We start from the raw sequence: 15,843 nt of genomic DNA on the forward strand, positions 1-15,843 counted from the left end.
TTATGCATATGTATATATATGTGTGTGTATATATATCTATATAAACACTTATATACATATAGATACATGTATGCACACATATAGGGAAACATTTATCTATGCATATATCGGTACATATATGTACACATATGCACATATACATACGCATGTATATATACATATATAATACATTTAAAAACACAACTATATCTGCATACATATATATATATATACGCAGATATATACATACATACATATACACGCATATATACATGCACAAACGTATATAAGCACACACACAAGTACACACACACACACACACACACACATATATATAGTTATGCATTATATATATATATAGGCATATATATATGTATATACATAATGCTACTATATATATATTTATATTAGGCATAAAAAAACGTTTTTGTGTATTAATTCTATTTTTGATCCTTTTCAATTTCCGAATACAGGTCTTCATTTCTGGTAGAAACTGGCTGATGTTATTGCTATATTTTTCATAAGTCCGAGTACTTTCCGATCCTTTTGCGTTCATCGTCAGAGATAGATTAATCTAACTTGCTTTGAACAATTTATATAATTTTCTTCCATTTGTTAATTATTTTATTTTTTCATAAGTTAATTATTTTAATAGCTTTACAAACACTTCAGGATGTCATTAGAATTGGTAAAGTTTATTTTATTATTAGTAGATTTTTAGTTTTTAATAGTAATCATTCTCGTATTTCAAGTTTTCGCTTATTATTGGTCTGTTCAAGTATAGATGTGTTATCAACTAAAATGTTCAAGTATAGATGTGTTATCAACTAAAATTAAACTAAGACTAAACTAGTGACATGTGGCCGAGTGGTCCTAGTCGTCGTATCAAAGTTTACAGTTATCCAAAGGTGCTGAGTTCAATCCTAAACGAAAGCAGTTAAAAGTAACATTCAAAACAGAGAATCAGCAACTATGTCCCAGAGCCTAGCTGGAGTCCGAACACGGTACCCCGTAATAATAATAAAGGGTTGGGTTCGAGACTCCTAACAAACGGTTCCCCAGTTCGATACAAAACACCTGATGAAGGCCGGAGGGCAAAACAGCCGAAACGTTGTGACTATAACAACCAAGATGAGGAAGTCAGTCCGACAAATCTCAATAAATGAAAACACCTAATCTCAAAAATACAGACAATTACTATGTTAGAGGTTTTTAATTTATTATAGTAAATGATTAATTTTGTTCTTTTATTAGGGTCTATGGGTTGCACATTTTTATTTAAATACCCCCGACAAACCCGACAAGCAGCAAAATCTCACCCCTTCACAGTAGATATCCCTAGATTTAAGAGAGGCTTCTACTCCAGTAGTTTCTTCCCCAGAACCGCTAGACTTTGGAATTCCCTTCCGGATTCCTGCTTCCCCAACTGTACTGACATGCAGAAGTTCAAGTGTAACGTTAACCGACATCTTGCTTCCCAACTCCCCACCTAGTACCCCTGTAGTCTGTGTCCCTAATAGTATCCCTCTACAAAGTGGCATATTGCCTTGTTTTGGGTGAAAATGTAAAAAAATATATATATTTTTAATACTTTTTCATCCATAATGCATTTGGTTTTTATAGAATACTCTCATATGTGTAGTATGTGCAAGTGTGGATTCTGTATTATTAACATTTTTTAAATTCCTAATTTGTTCATGTATAACATGGTTGAGACGTCCATTATTTATTTAATATTATTCGTTTAATATTATTGAATTAAAATAATTAAAATAACAAACTTATAAAAAATAAAATAATTAACCAATAGAAAGAGTTATACAAATTGTTCAAAACAAGTTAGATTAATCTATCCCTATATGAATCAGGAAGGATTGGAAAGTGCTCGGATTTATGATAAATATGACGGTGACATCATCCAGTTCTTGCCAGAAGTGAAGACCGTTATTCGCAAGTTCGAAAAGATTAAAAATAGCATTAATAACCAAAGAACGTCTATTTTATTTAATGAAATATGCCAAGAGAATAACATCTGCCTAAATATACTTATATTTACTTAAATATATAGTATACATATATGTGCTTATATACACACTCATACATACATATATATATATATACATGCATATACATATAAGTATACATACATAGATATGTGCATATATATACATATATGTAGATACATGTATATGCATATACATATTGATATGTATATTTACATATATATATGCATATAAGTACATATATATACATATATATATATACACATGTATATTTACACACACATTATATATATATATATATATAACTATATCGGATATATACTCGAGAGTGCTTTTCTGTCTTTATTTATGAGTTTCGCATCGTTCCCTTTAACTGTTACTAAAATTGCTAAATCTAACCTCATATGTTTGGTATGTCTCATCATTTGCTTTTGTTTTAGTTTGCTGATATTTCAAGAGTAGGTTTCCCCATAATTTATATTTGATTTGTATTTTATGTATTAAACATAAGTTCCTTATATATATATTTATTTACGTATTCGTTTATATATGCATATACGTACATACGCAAGCATATACACGTATATATTATTTTAAAAAAATACAGTTTAAATTCGTAATTTCAACACATTGCAGATTTAGTACTTGCAAAAGCTTACCGCTGCTAAATTCACAATTATAAAAGGACATTCATGCATTTTTCTACACATCTCTCAACTTGTGTATCTGTAGTGGCGTCGCCAAGTAGGTCTGTCACGCTTAAATTCAACACATTTTAATAAGGTCAAAGTTTATAAAAATTGTTGTGTCAATTATCACAATCGGTTTGAATAAGTGCTTGTAATAGGGGTTAGATTGACCCACAAGTTTAGAAGTCATGAAAAAAAAAATTTTTCCCCGTTACATTTAAGCTTGAAGCAGCCTCAGTCAGTTTTAAATTGCATTCCTATCCCGAACTCGCAAAGTGGCTGTACACAACTTTAGGATAGACATCGTAAAATACTCTTTGTTAGGTTTTATTAAGAGTCTTTTGCATTCTGACAATGACATTTGAATCCTTTGAGATAAAAGGTTCTATGTCACATAGTGTATTAAATGTTGTTGACCTGTAAATAAATGTTGACTTTTACAGTTGTATAATCAGTAACATGAGCTTCTTCTTCTTCTTCTTCTTCTTCTTCTTCTTCTTCTTCTTCATCATCATCATCATCATCATCATCATCATCATCAGCAGCAGCAGCAGCAGCAGCAGGAACGTATAATTTATTATTATCATCAGCAGCAAACAGAATTTATCATCATCATCATCATCATCATCATCATCATCATCATCATCATCATCATCATCATCATCATCATCATCATCAACAGCAGAAACGAGATTTATCATCATCACTAGGGCTGTGACAACAGAACATTCTTTCCATTCTTTTGACTCTCTAGTATATACTCGACACAATAAGACACAGTACATCAACCGAGTACTACATAAGTCTATATAAAAGCATACAAGATATATATACTCAAGAGTCAAAACAATGAAAAGAATATGCTGTTGTCACAGCCCTAATCATCACTAACAACAGGCACAAGGAGGTGGCTAAGTGGTTAACAGCACGAACTGACAAACTGGGTGTGCCAAGTTCGAATCTAGTTTTTTCACTTAGGGATGTTGGCAACCTTCATGTGATCCCACCTGTAAAGGACCAACTGTTGTTCTAGAACGAATTCTGACTAGGAAGATATCGAGGAGAAAAAAATGTCAACAATGAAATGAAAATGAAAGTGAATCTTGAGTTTACCTTCGGCAGTCGCATAAATCTTGCTTTTCTTATTTTCTCCTTTAGTCCTCATATTCCACGAGTAATGTTTCTGACAACGTGGGAAGAATTGCTGCTTTTCTAAGTCAGAATCTATTCTATCTGACACTTATTATTGGAAAATTTTGGGCCTTAAAGTAGTATTATTTTTAGCGCCTTACATCCAGTGGCTTCACGCCTTATCAGGAACGATTTCGCTAAAAATAAATCATCTGATTTCTACAAAATGAATGAATGATGCTCAACAACGGCTGCAACAACATAAAGTACATCATCATCATCATCATCATCATCATCATCATCATCATCATCATCATCATCAGCAGCAGCAGCAGCAGCAGCAGCAGCAGCACCATCAGCAGCAGAACATGAGGTTTTGCGTCATCATAATCATCAACAAGACCAACATAACTATTTACAGTAGTGACCTTTTTAAAAGATGAAACAATTTCACAGAATTCCAACGCTTGTGCTAGAAGAAAGGACATTCCAAAAGCATGTCGGTAATAAGTAAAACTATTTTCTGGAAACGGTAGTTTATATATATATATACAGTGATGATCATATTTATTGGCACGGTAAAATAAAAGTTAAATTTTGTCTAATAAATTCTAAAAAAGGGATTAAATTAAAGAAAATAACAAAGTATATTATGTATTTTTAACTGGCCTTTCCGATGCAGCAATCGGATTTTAGAAAAAATAAATAACAAAGGAACAACAAACATAATTGCAAAAAACCCTTGTTCAAAATTATTGGCACGGCTTTGTTTTTCTTTTAGTATCAGTATAATATCAATCAATTTCCGGTTTACGTGCTTTCTGAACTTTTTTATAGCCATATTATGCTTGTTTAACGCTAATTCAGTGAATAATTTTTTTCAGATAACTTTTAGATAGCGATTTATTTAAACTATTATAAGTGACTAAATTATAATTTTCAATCGCCATGGTTAAAACTAAGGAACACAGCGAAGACGCCAGGAAGCTTGTTGTAGCATGCCATACCAATGGGGAGGGCTATGATAAGATTTCAAAGAAGCTAAACCTTCCCAAATCCACTGTTAGAGCCATAATAAACAAGTTCAAATCGCAAGGCCACGTTATGAGTTTAGAGGGTAGAGGGAGAAAAAGGATTCTTTCCCCAAGAGATGAACGGAAAATTGTTCGACAAGTAAAACAAAACCCAAGGATCTCTGTTGGGGAGATTGTTGATGAACAGAGCACCTCTGGAGTGAATGTATCTCGACATACAGTTGGTAGAGTTTTGAAGAGAGCTGGTTTAAAAGCATGTCGTCCGAGAAAGACTCCCTTATTGAAGCCTATGCACCTGAAAGCAAGGCTAGCCTTTGCAAAACGTCATATTGATAAAGATGTTGCATTCTGGAAACGTGTTCTATGGACTGACGAAACGAAAATAGAGTTATTTGGCCATAATAAAGTGTCTTATATTTACAGAAAATCTGGCGAAGCTTTCCTGCCTAAGAACACCATACCCACAGTGAAGCACGGTGGAGGCAGTTTGATGTTTTGGGGATCCTTTGCTGCCTCTGGACCAGGGCGACTTGTTAAGGTCACAGGTAGCATAAAAAAGGAAGATTATGTTAAAATATTGGATGAAAACCTGAAAGACTCTGCTAAAGAGCTCTCACTTGGTCGTCGTTGGTGGTTCATGCAAGATAATGACCCAAAGCATTCGGCTAAACTGACTAAGAAATGGCTTGAGGACAATCATATTAATGTTTTGGAGTGGCCATCACAAAGCCCAGACCTTAATCCAATTGAAAATTTATGGAGAACATTAAAATTGAGGGTAATGCAAAGGAAGCCTAAGAATCTTATTCAATTGGAGGATTATTGTCAGGAAGAGTGGGCTAAAATTACTACTGAAGAGTGCAACAACTTGGTTGTAAACTATGAAAAGCGACTGAGGAAGGTAATCAAGGCCAAAGGCTATACAATTGATTATTAAATAAATCGTGCCAATAATTTTGAACAAGGGTTTTTTGCAATTATGTTTGTTGTTCCTTTGTTATTTATTTTTTCTAAAATCCGATTGCTGCATCGGAAAGGCCAGTTAAAAATACATAATATACTTTGTTATTTTCTTTAATTTAATCCCTTTTTTAGAATTTATTAGACAAAATTTAACTTTTATTTTACCGTGCCAATAAATATGATCATCACTGTATATATATATATATATATATATATATATATATATATATATATATATATATATATATATATATACATACAGTGGGGAAAATAAGTGTTGGACACATCTCATTATTCTTTAACACATTTTTATGCAGCGAATGACGCGAAAATTTAACAAGAAATAGTTACTAATTTAACAATAACAAATGACTTTAGATATTGGAAGCTTTTAATGCATAACAAAAATTATATAATAAAAACGAGAATAGCCGGAAAAAAAGTATTGGACACACTAACACAATTTCATCTAATATTTAGTTGAAAACCCCTTATTGGCTATTACAGCTTCGAAACGTTTTCTATACGACGAAACTAATTTGTGACAACGTTCAGGCGAGATTTTGGCCCAATCTTCAACACATACTTTCTTCAAATCCTGAATATTACGTGGATCTCGCTGGTGGACCACGATTTTGAGCTCTCTTCATAGATTTTCTATAGGATTTAAGTCTGGGGACTGACTGGGCCACTTAAGAATATCTATTTTGTTCTGTACGAACCAATCGGAGGTTATTTTAGCAGTATGTTTGGGATCATCTTGTTGAAAGATCCATCCCTGTCGCATACCTAACGCATTGGAAGCAGGCAAAAGTTTATTTTCAAGAATTTCCCGATGTTTGGCTGCATTAATCTTTCCATCTATAATATGAAGTGGCCCAGTACCATTTGAAGAGAAGCATCCTCAGAGCATGACATTTCCACCACCAAACTTTACAGTGGGGAGGGTGTTCTTGGGATCGTGCGCTGTGCCATCTCTTCTCCATACTCGACGTACAGTTTCCCTTTCTTCTTATCGGACCAGATCACATTCTTCCAGTAATCATCTGTTTTCAATAAGTGGTCTCTTGCAAACTCCAGACGAGCATTAAGATGACATTTTTTAGTAATGGTGTACGCGATTTAAGACCGTTGCGTCGGAGTACATTACTAATCGTTGGTTTCGTTACTACTATCCCTGCTTCTTCCAAATCTTTCTGAAGTTCGCCTCGTGTGATTCTCGGTTGCTGCTGAACTTTTCGTACAATCTTTCTCACTGCTCGATCCGTCATCTTGCGAGGAGCTCCGGTGCGCGAACGGTTCACGGTTGAGTCATGCACCTTCCATTTCCTATGGTGCTTACAGGGATTTTGAATTGAGCAGATATACGCCGATAACCAATTCCATTCTTGTGCTCGGCAATAATCTTATTACGGACGAATTGATAGAGTTCTTTACGTTTACTCATCCTGAGAACCCTCACGCGTGATGGCTTACTGGTCACTAACGTGGTCACTAATACTTTCCAACGATGTAGAGTATGGTCTACAACAATCAAGAAACTTCTAAAACGTATAATAGTGTCGGCAAATTAAAATGCAAATAACAATGTCCAGCATTATTTATAAAAATAATAATAAAATATAATTTAAAACAGTGTGTCCAATACTTTTTTCCGGCTATTCTCGTTTTTATTATATAATTTTTGTTATGCATTAAAAGGTTCCAATTTCTAAAGTTATTTGTTATTGTTAAATTAGTAACTATTTCTAAATGTGTTAAATAAAGAAGAATGGGATGTGTCCAACACTTATTTTCCCCACTGTATATATATATATATATATATATATATATATATATATATATATATATATATATATATATTGTTTACGGAAAGTTTTAGATGAGATAAGTCATTGGTACTGTCAGTTTCAAACTCAATAATTAGGGACCGTTTTAGACATTCATATCAAGTACCAATAACTTATCTCAGCTAAAACTTTCTGTAAACAAAATATAAATAATACACTCTTATTTTCGGATTTTCCCCGTAATTGAGCACTCTGCTGGATTTATTTTTCCCCCCAAAACTAAATATATTATTATTATTATTATTATTGTTATTATTTACTATAGTAATTATTAAATACCTACAGACACTAGTGTTTCATCTTTGCGGTAATCATTAGTGCAGGGTATCATGATTAACACCAGTCGAGAGATTCGAACCCCGACAACAGAAGTCAGGTCTGGCTTCATTAGCAAAGACCCGAACCATTCGTCTACCGTCAACCGCGAGAGATACAGTTGAAATTAAACATTTATTCTTATTAAAGGCTTTTAACGTCAGTCAGAGTGATCTAATCATTATATGAAGATCTGCGCATAATGAACTAGGTTGTACCGACTTTATTACAACTGAAAGTGCTCAACGATAAGAAACAAGTTTCTTAAACGGGCTGACATTATTTTTTACTATGATAATTATTAAATACCTACAGAGACTAGTGTTTCATCCTTTCGGGAATCATCACTGACTGTAATGCCCGTCCCCAAACGAAATACGCCGGTAAACTTTAATAACCGCAAGAAATTGGAAACCAACTTAAATTAGGGAATCATCACCTTCGAATTTGTCTTTCCTACGTCTAACACTCTGTAGTAAATAGATTATCCTTACACCCCCTTTTTCCAATATGGACTTACCGTATATATAATAAGTCTCACATTAACAAACGTCTTGCTTCTCATTGCGGTCTCTGTTCAATTTCAGGAGATCATGGATCTCCCCGCCACCCTGCAAGGGTAGCTGTGCGTGTAATTGCGCAGCAAAGGTAGCAAAATCACAAACCCCACCTCCCCTGGATTGACACTGCTTGAATGCAATGACAGGAAGTCCATGATGGCTGGAAACACTGCTGAGACAGGCGGAGAGTATATAGAACACCTGGTGTTCTTAAAAGGTCACCCATTTAGTACTGACCAGGCTCAGAATATCTTAACTACAGTAATCTAACAGGAACTGATGTGTCCGCGTTACTATACTTCTAATATCAGTAATACAAGCAATAATATGCTTGTATATATAATATAAGTGTTGCTAATGAACAACCGATTGTTAAAAAAGAGGAGGTAATTCCTAGGAAGGTGGTCTAATGCCAACAGAATATATCCTTGCCTCCTGTACAAGTAGGAGGTAATCCCTGTGACGATGGTATTATGATCACAGAACAGATACTATACTACTCCGTCTTCAAGAAAGGAGAAGATAACTCATGGGAAGACGGTTTCGTGACAGCAGAATACAATTCATAAAAGTAAGAGTACTGTTTCGGTTTAACACTTAAGACAGACAGATATCAAATCTCCATTAGTAACAGATTTAATTAATGTTTGCTTCTCTATGATTGCATTGTCTGAGGCAATAAACCCTTTTTCTTTTTATATTTAGTAAATGGTTGTTTTTTTTTTCTTTTCAATCGGTAAAAGATTTCATTAGATAAACATAAAAGTTAAGATATTTCTGATTTTCATGAAAATTAAAAATATATCATTTAATCATCAATTAATAAATATTTCCTACATTTCAGTTTGTTTGGGGTATTTTTTAAAAGGTTTTATATGCTTAATATAAGCATAAACCTCTTATTTAAAAATTGTATTAAATTTAGTGCAATCAAGCAACACTCCCTGAATTTTACTTTCTTCTCAAGACTCATTGAGCTTAAGCCATCAGCTGTGGACATTTTCTAGAATTCAAATCACCACTCTCTTATCGCTTATCTTCCTTGGATCAGTTTAAATATGCAACTGATCTAGAAGATGACCTGGGTTCAATTAGGGAAGAAATGGCTTGTTTCAGTTAAGAGTCAGCTATTATCTTTCAGTTGTATGCGTGCCCCTCTTCTTTCTGAGATTTTTATGGATGGCTCTGCTTTCAATAAGAAACCGATTCTAGGACGTCTTGGTCTTTCTTTATCGGCAAATCTTTCTTGGAGTTTATATATTAAATCCATTGCTCTTTCTGCGTCTTATAAGGTGGGGTTTCTCTATCGTTTCAAACATTTTCTCATATCTGAGGCTATTTTTGATGTCTTTATGAGACCATATATGGAGTACTGCTGAGCTGATAAATCTCTGTCCCATCTGAAATTTCTTGTTAAAGTGCAGAAACCAGATCATCATCATCATCATCATCATCATCATCATCATCATCATCATCATCATCATCAGCAGCAGCAGCAGCAGCAGCATCGGGATTTATCATCATCACTAACAGCAGGCAATTGGATAGGTCCATCTTTTCCTCTTCAATGCAACCTATTTCTCCCAGACGTGATGTTGCTAGTCTCAGTCGTTTTTATAAATATTATCATAGCATATGTTCCTTAGAACTGTCTAATATATATCCATTGTTCCCTTTGTTCCAGCTCGTTTGATTCGTTGGTCTAGTCGTCTCCATCAATTCTCTGGTTTTATACCTCATTGTAGTACAGCTTCCTATTCCAGTAGCCTCTTTCCAAGAACTGCAAGGTTGTGTAAATCTCTTCCTGTGCACTGTTTTCCTTCTACCTATATCCTTGGTCTTTTCAAGACTTATGTCAATAGGCATTTTCTGTCTTTGCGATAATCATATTTCATTATTCTTAGCTCATTACATCAAGTGGCTTCATGCCTTGTTTCAAGCGACATATAAAAGAATAGAATCATTTTTTCTGAAAAAAAAATTATAAACGATTTTTTTTGCAGTAAAAACATGTAAATATATTTTAGCTATTTACTTTCTCATGTAAATATTAATTAACATATTTTTTTAAATTGCATTTTCACCCCAAATGAGGCACAGGGCCACTTTGATGTAGATGACTAATGTCTGGGACATAATTTGTAGGGGTACTATGTAGGGAGTTGGGCAGCAAGATGTCTGTTTACATTACACTTGAACTTCTGCATGTCAGTACAGTCAGGGAAGCAGGGACCCGGAAGAGAATTCCAAAGTCTATCAGTCCTAGGGAAGAAACTGTGAAGGCATGGGACTTTGCTGCTTTTCTGGTTTGTCGGGTGTATTTCCATCGAGGTGGCACAAGGGCTTGTAGTTCGTCGGTCATCCCATATTAAAATACTTGTAAAACAGTCAGAGGGATGCAACATTTCGTCGCTGAGACAGTGACTGAACCCTAGCTGATAGTGCAGGACTTGTTAGGTTGGCGACTCTCTTTATCCACGAAACTTCAAATAGCTTGTATTAGGTATAAAAAAGTAGTAAAAAAAAAAACTAGGTAAAGATGGAAATTGACATGCCTAGATACTATATTAACAACACTTAAGAAGCAAATATAAGCTATAAAATAGTGATAAAATGTTTGTGAAGAGGATATTAAGGTAAAAAGTAGACGCACACACAAAAAAAAAACCCTGTACATTAAGCAAATATTACCTTAACGACGGAAGAGTTATTGGAGACGCATTTGGAGTCGGGGTGTCCACACAAAGATAAACTCTGAAATGAGAAAAGAAAATATTAATTGATATTTACAACAAAAAAGGTAATGTGTATATATATATATATATATATATATATATATATATATATATATATATATATATATATATATATATATAATGAAGATGTGCTCAATAACAAGAGCAAAATATTTTTATTTAAGGGTAAACAGTTACATATGGTCGCTACAAACAGCCATCCGTTTCAGTCAATGAGACTTCCTCAAGCGACCTTGAACCCATCGACGCCACAAAGAAAAAAAAAGCTTTTTTTTTTCTTTTTAGCGTCGATGGGTTCAGGGTTGCCTGAGGAAGTCTCATTGACTGAAACAGATGGCTGTTTGTAGCGACCATATGTAACTGCTTACCCTTAAATAATATATATTCCTATGGATTTGTTTTTTTTTGTATTGATATTCATATTAAAACCCGTTTTCTCCCTATTTATTTAGGTATTTATTTGCTTCCCTACGAAAGCAAATGTGACACAAGGTCGTTTTTAATGTGAGGAAAAATCAGATCCCCTAAAACAAAGACAAAAAGGGGGCACTCTGGTAGTATCAAAAATTGTAATTGTCTCAGTATTGAGGGTTTCCCATCAATTGATGAAGGACCAATTAACTTAAGTGAAGCATCAGAACAGATACTACACTTTGCGTTAAGTTGAAACAAAACAGAAGTAAACAAAAAATTAGGCATAAAGCCACTCAAAAATTGGGGAGGAGGGGTGCATGGCCATCCTCATCACTCTACCTTTGCTATATTATGCTGATCCTAGCTCTTATTCACCACAAAACCTCAAGCACTCTAGGGGTTGTCCTACCTAAGATTCTCAAATCATATCGTGTGTGTGTGTGTGTGTGTGTGTGTGTGTGTGTTCTTGAAGTACAATCTTTTCCTATCACATCTGATCTTTACTTTCAGCTGGTGCTTGAAGAAGGGGACCAGGTCCTGATCAGCAAAAGATTCAACCCCGCGCTTCTCTTGCACTCTTGAACTCCATATTACCATTCTGGCCATGGCTAAGATCGCAAGAAACACCATTCGTCTCTCCCTGTCCCATGGTGGCTCTGCGATAGTACACTTTGATCTTGGCCCGAAGGCTTAGAAAGAAAAAAAGGCTTATTTAAAAAGAAAAACAAAAACTTTATTATATATGGGTCGTGAAATTGCATTCATCTGCAAAAGATCTAGACAATTTGCATATTCTTTTAAGCATTCATTTCAGTTAATCATCTTTAGTTTACTATTATGTGTAATTATATTTATGCAGATATTCTACATGATTTATACTTGCGTAATATTTGCGTGAAAAGGTTATAGTAAATACACACACTTTATATATATATATATATATATATATATATATATATATATATATATATATATATATATATATATATACATATGTATGTATTTTTAATAAATGAACGAAAACCATATTTTAAGCCACTGGCAATAAATATGAGTAATGAAAAGCGAATTTATATGTTCCGATATTATAACAGACGAGAAAAACATAAATAAAGAAGCGAGATTTATCAACGCAAAGTGGTTGTGGATGATGAAAATGAAAGAAATTGCAACAAGAGCGAATAGTCAAAAATCCATATATATATATATATATATATATATATATATATATATATATATATATATATATGCGTATATATATTTGTTTAAAAATTGCACACCAAACTCCTCTGTCAGTTTTTGGTCTACAGACATGAAACTTAATATATAGGGTATTCGAACCCATGCGAAATTCTATATTTGGGTTTTAGCCGGGAAAAATCAGTGCAAAAGTGTGAAAATTAAAAAATTGGAATTTGCCAGGTGAAGGTCGAAGGACGGCATTATGAATATGCATGCATAACGTAATAGCTACTGGTCATGTTTTAATTTTAAGTATTGCTGAAAACATGTCCTCATAGCTCAGGCATTAATGTCAAAGGAAAAAGTAAATCGTAAGCAAAACGTTTCGGCCTTATTTTATTATTATTATTATTATTATTATATTGCCGTGTGTGTCTCAAGCAATCTCTCTCTCTCTCTCACACACACACACACACACACACACATATATATATATATGTGTGTGTGTGTGTGTGTGATTGCTTGAGACACACACGTCAATGTAATAATAATAATAATAATAATAATAATAATAATAATAATAATAATAACCAGCGGGACCTGTGGAAATTCCACGGCGGCATCTTTCATATGTAATATATTGCTGCTGGGTATTCCATGGAGACCCCACGATATTATTGTAGCCCTTTTCTTAAAGCTGTAAAAAGTATCTGAGTAATTCGGTTAATGTAGTGTTAGAATATATCTGGTTATTACGCTTTATCTCTAATATCCTTATAGGAGTTTGTGACATATTTCCATTGTATGGACGTCCAGCGTGAATGGAGCCCCATGATATCATTATACCATACAGATATTACCTTTAGATCCCAATCATAAGACCAAAAAGCGACATCGATTTTATTTTTATTGCGTCTTTGGTGATTGAGAGATCCTATTATTAAAAAGGGCAATAGATGGTGATAACATATTACGAACATTAAATTAGTACATAGACGCTAATTTAATGTTCGTAGTATGTTATCAATTTATATCCTCTTTTTTAATAAATAGGATCTCCTGATCGAATAATTTATAATCTGGAAACTGTGACACATGTACGTACGTACGTTCAAGGTACTAAGGTATTAATATATAGATGATGATAATGATGATAAAATAAAATAAATAAATAAATAAATAAATAAATAATAATAATAATAATAATAATAATAGCACAACGGAGGGAAAAAATCTACCACTCCCTGAATAATGGTAGACTCCTCCCCGAGGAACAGAAAGGATGCCAGAAAGGAAAAAGAGAACCACATGATCTGCTATATATAGATCAAAAGATCCCAAAGGAAGTAAAAAAAAAAAAAAAAAGAAAAAATTTAGCCATGGCATAGATCGACTACAAAAAGGTGTGTGACAGAATTCCACAAGCATGGATAATAGAATGACCAAAAATGTATAAAATACCAAGGAGGATCATCAACGTGATTGAAAATGCAATGAGAACATGGCAACTGGAACCGACAGCTGATGGATAACACATAACAGAAATAAGCATACAAAGAGGCATCTTCCAAGGAGAGTCACCATTGCTATTACTGTTCATCATAACCATGATGCCCCTGAACCATATACTGAGAAAGTGCCGAGCCGGATACAATTCTCTAGCATGGAGGAAAAAATTAACCACCTGATGTACATAGACTATTTGAATCTTCGCAAGGACCGAAAATGAGCTAGAGACATTAATAAACACCACCAGGATATTCAGCCAGGACATCCAAATGGAGTTTGGTATAGAAAAGTGCGCATTACTAGTGACAAGAAAGGGAAAACTGAAGACGACAGAAGGCATGGAACTACCCAACCAAACGGACATGAGGGCATTAGAGGAACAAGATGCCTATAAATATCTGGGAGTTCTGGAAGCAGACGCCATTAAAGCGACAGAAATAAAAGAGAGAATTGGAAAGGAATGCCTCAAGAGAACAAGAAAACTTCTGGAAACTAAATTATATAGCAGAAACCCAATAAAAGGTATAAATACATGGGTAGTATTATTAGTTAGATACTCTGGACCGTTCATAGGGTGGACTAAAGAAGAACTGAGACAACTCGATCAGAAAACCAGGAAACTCATGACCATGCACAATGCACTACACCCGAAGGACGGTGTTGCCTGCCTATGTAAAAAGGAAGACGGCGACGAGAGACTGGTCTGTATAAAAGACTGTGTAAATGACATAAAAAAAAGAAAAATACTTAATGCAAAACACTGAAAGAATAATCATAGCAGCGAGAAACACGGAAAAAATCAATAAAACAGAAAATAGAGAGACAAAGGATAAAACAAGAAAAGAAAAATGGAAAGAGAAACAACTACACGGAAGATTCATAAGAATGACAAAAGATGAGATTAACGAAAACACTTGGACATGGATGTGAAAAGGACACGTAAACGGAGAAATTAAATCCCTAATAACGCAGCACAAGATAACTCGATAAGAACCAACCACATCGAAGCAAAGATTGATAAAACACAAGAAAACAGCAAATGCCGACTCTGTGGACAAAGAGACGAAACGATAAACCATATAGTAAGTGAATGTAGCAAACTAGCCCCAAAGGAATACAAGAACAGGCACGAGCAAGTGGGAAGGGCAGTACACTGGGAATTGTACAAACAACTGCATCTCGAATGCGCAGACAAATGGTAAAAGCATAAGCCAGCAACAGTAATTGAAAACGAGAATCACAAAATCCTATGAGACATGGACATACAAACTGATAAACCCATCCAAGCAAGAAGACCGGATGTTGTAATGATTAACAAGAAAGAAAAGTCCTGCCAAATCGTAGACTTTGCTGTCCCAGTTGACCACAGGATAAATATCAAAGAAAAGGAGAAACGGAGTAAATACACAGAGCTAGCCAGAGCTGAACGAGATAGGGATGATGGAAAAAAATCAAAAC

At 34.3% G+C, this 15,843-nt stretch overlaps 1 protein-coding gene across 2 annotated transcripts in view; it reads right to left on the reverse strand.

Annotated features, from left to right (window-relative positions):
- LOC145269524 (receptor-transporting protein 4-like) overlaps positions 1 to 15,843 on the reverse strand; it is a 125,822-nt gene that overhangs the window by 40,684 nt on the left and 69,295 nt on the right. For both annotated transcript variants that reach the window (XM_080125280.1, XM_080125288.1), the window contains exon 2: positions 11,216 to 11,278. In XM_080125280.1, coding sequence (XP_079981406.1) covers positions 11,216 to 11,278 — 63 coding nt within the window. The remainder of the gene's footprint in view (positions 1 to 11,215; positions 11,279 to 15,843) is intronic.

This window comes from Euprymna scolopes, chromosome 4, assembly GCF_053919585.1.
Source record: "Euprymna scolopes isolate OS-2025 chromosome 4, ASM5391958v1, whole genome shotgun sequence".
NCBI classification, from domain to species: Eukaryota; Metazoa; Mollusca; class Cephalopoda; order Sepiida; family Sepiolidae; genus Euprymna; species Euprymna scolopes.